At 41.1% G+C, this 2,024-nt stretch overlaps 1 protein-coding gene across 1 annotated transcript; it reads right to left on the reverse strand.

The window, feature by feature from the left end:
• Positions 1-58: 58 nt before the first annotated feature.
• Positions 59-1,425, reverse strand: LOC129742631 (transcription initiation factor TFIID subunit 7). Its single transcript, XM_055734557.1, has 3 exons — positions 1,259-1,425; positions 986-1,201; positions 59-931 (listed from the first exon to the last, which is right to left on the reverse strand). Exons 1-3 carry the CDS (start codon positions 1,337-1,339, stop codon positions 59-61), a joined length of 1,170 nt encoding a protein of 389 aa, XP_055590532.1. The 5' UTR covers positions 1,340-1,425.
• Between the last annotated feature and the right edge of the window lie 599 nt (positions 1,426-2,024).

Genomic DNA, 2,024 nt, shown 5'->3' on the forward strand with positions numbered 1-2,024 from the left:
TGAAAGTAACGAAAAAAAATACGCATGATTAAAAACGGAACCCAAAATTCAAACCGGCTCAATTTACCTCCATTTCTTTTTCAACTATTTGACTCAATAGCTGATCTAGTTTATCCTGCAGTCGTTGGCGTAATGTTTGGTTTTCCATCGTACGTATTTCCTGCTCTTTCTGGTTCTTTTGTGTCTTCAACTCATTTAATTGTCGACGTGCTTCGTAAAGTCGACTGGGAGCGGTATCTCGAGTAGCAATCATGAATTCCGAGGATTCATTGTCCGAATCCAAGCGCGAATTGTCCCCATATTTGTTGGCCATCGGTGTATCGCCTTTGCGTGATGCACGAGAGCCTCCGCTAGCCCCGATTCCACTGAACATGCCCTTGCTAAACTCAACCGCGACATTTCGATCGGATGATTGCGTCCCCTGATAGGAGCTCGAATCGGACATTCGGCTATCTTCCGCTTCGGCCGATAAACGGCTGCTTTCGTCGATGTCAATATTTTTGTTAATGGGATTCTCATCTTCATCCGAGTCGGAAACTTCTTCGCCGAAAATATCGTGTTCGCCAACGTCTTTATTGTAGGAACCTTTTTTCCCACCTTTTGAAGGGCTTCTATTCGGGGCATTCGAATCGTGTTTGGAATCCGAACCTTTGTTAGGATCCTCTTCTTCAGTGATAAGATCCCATTTGACATTGACCGCTTCGTTATCGACCCTCAGAAGTCGTTTGACCTCTTTTTCTATTTCTGGTGCTTCCACGTACTTTTTCTTCAAAGTTTTACGAAAACGACGTTTGCGGACGTTTTTACAAGGTGGTGTTATGCCGTGTGGCCACAAAAACTTTTTATCCACCTTGTTTGGATCCTTCTTTTTGTTTTTGTTGGGTGATTCTTCCTCAGCTGAAGGTAAATCCGGTTCTTCTTTGCAAATCATCTGAAATAATCAATGTGTTAGCAGTAAACAACATTGCAGGTCAAAACATCTTACCATTTGACAGAGATCGGCTGTTTTGTAGAAGTTTTTGTTGTCGATGGTTTTTAAAGTTTCGACCACCGTCGGTAAATCCACCACTTTGGCATGGAGTAGCCAATGATCCAGACGAACCTCTCCGTAGCGTAAGTCATTATCCAAGCGAATCGTAAGCCGGTCCTTCAAATTGTTGGCTCCACTCTGAATGGCTTCTCGAAGAATCTTTGCTGGCTCCTGCGTGTAAAATTCAATGAGTTCTAAAACTTACCAAACTTCACTTTTTACACTTACCAACGGCATTCGCAGTATAAACTGAGTTTCCAATTCAACCTCATCTCTTTTTGGTTCTGATTTTACCATTTTTTCAGGCATTTTGAAAGTGATTTTTGAAAATACCAAAAATCTTGGATCAACTTTTGCTACTTTTTTACACACTGGTAGGAAACTACTGAAGGCGACCCGTTTTACACTGATATCGCAATTAACACTTTTCTGTGTAAAATTCGACACATTTTGAGCTTACCTGGGTAAACACTTTTTCAGTGTTCGAGGCTCGAACACTAAAAAGTGTTAGACGGGGTTAACGAAATTTTCACGTGTGAATTTCACACATCTTGTCAGGAAGCAGTCCCATAAATTTTACACCGATTTTTTGTTTTCTGCGGGATGGAATTTTATAGTTCACATAATCATTCAGCTTCAATTCGGATGAAACAAAATAAAAAGGAAATCAAATCTGTCGATATGTTTATTTTCTTCGCATTTCATAACATGAAAAAAAATAGTTCCGGATGAACCAGTGTATCTTCCACATTTCCCAGCGATCGTCCGTGCCAGCCACTCAGCAAGCAAGTCAAGCAGTGTGTGATTCCCCCGGCGGTTCGGAATCTGGTGGCGATGCTGTTTCCGACCTTCCGAACTCTTCACTACCAGGCAAAATCTGAAAGATGGAATACAACAATAATTATTCAAGTAAATAAAATAAAGGATTAATCCTGTAGGTTACCTTTTAACTATAGCTCCCGGATATAATTAGCTGCAGACGTACCTCTTAGTA

This window comes from Uranotaenia lowii, chromosome 2, assembly GCF_029784155.1.
Source record: "Uranotaenia lowii strain MFRU-FL chromosome 2, ASM2978415v1, whole genome shotgun sequence".
NCBI lineage: Eukaryota > Metazoa > Arthropoda > Insecta > Diptera > Culicidae > Uranotaenia > Uranotaenia lowii.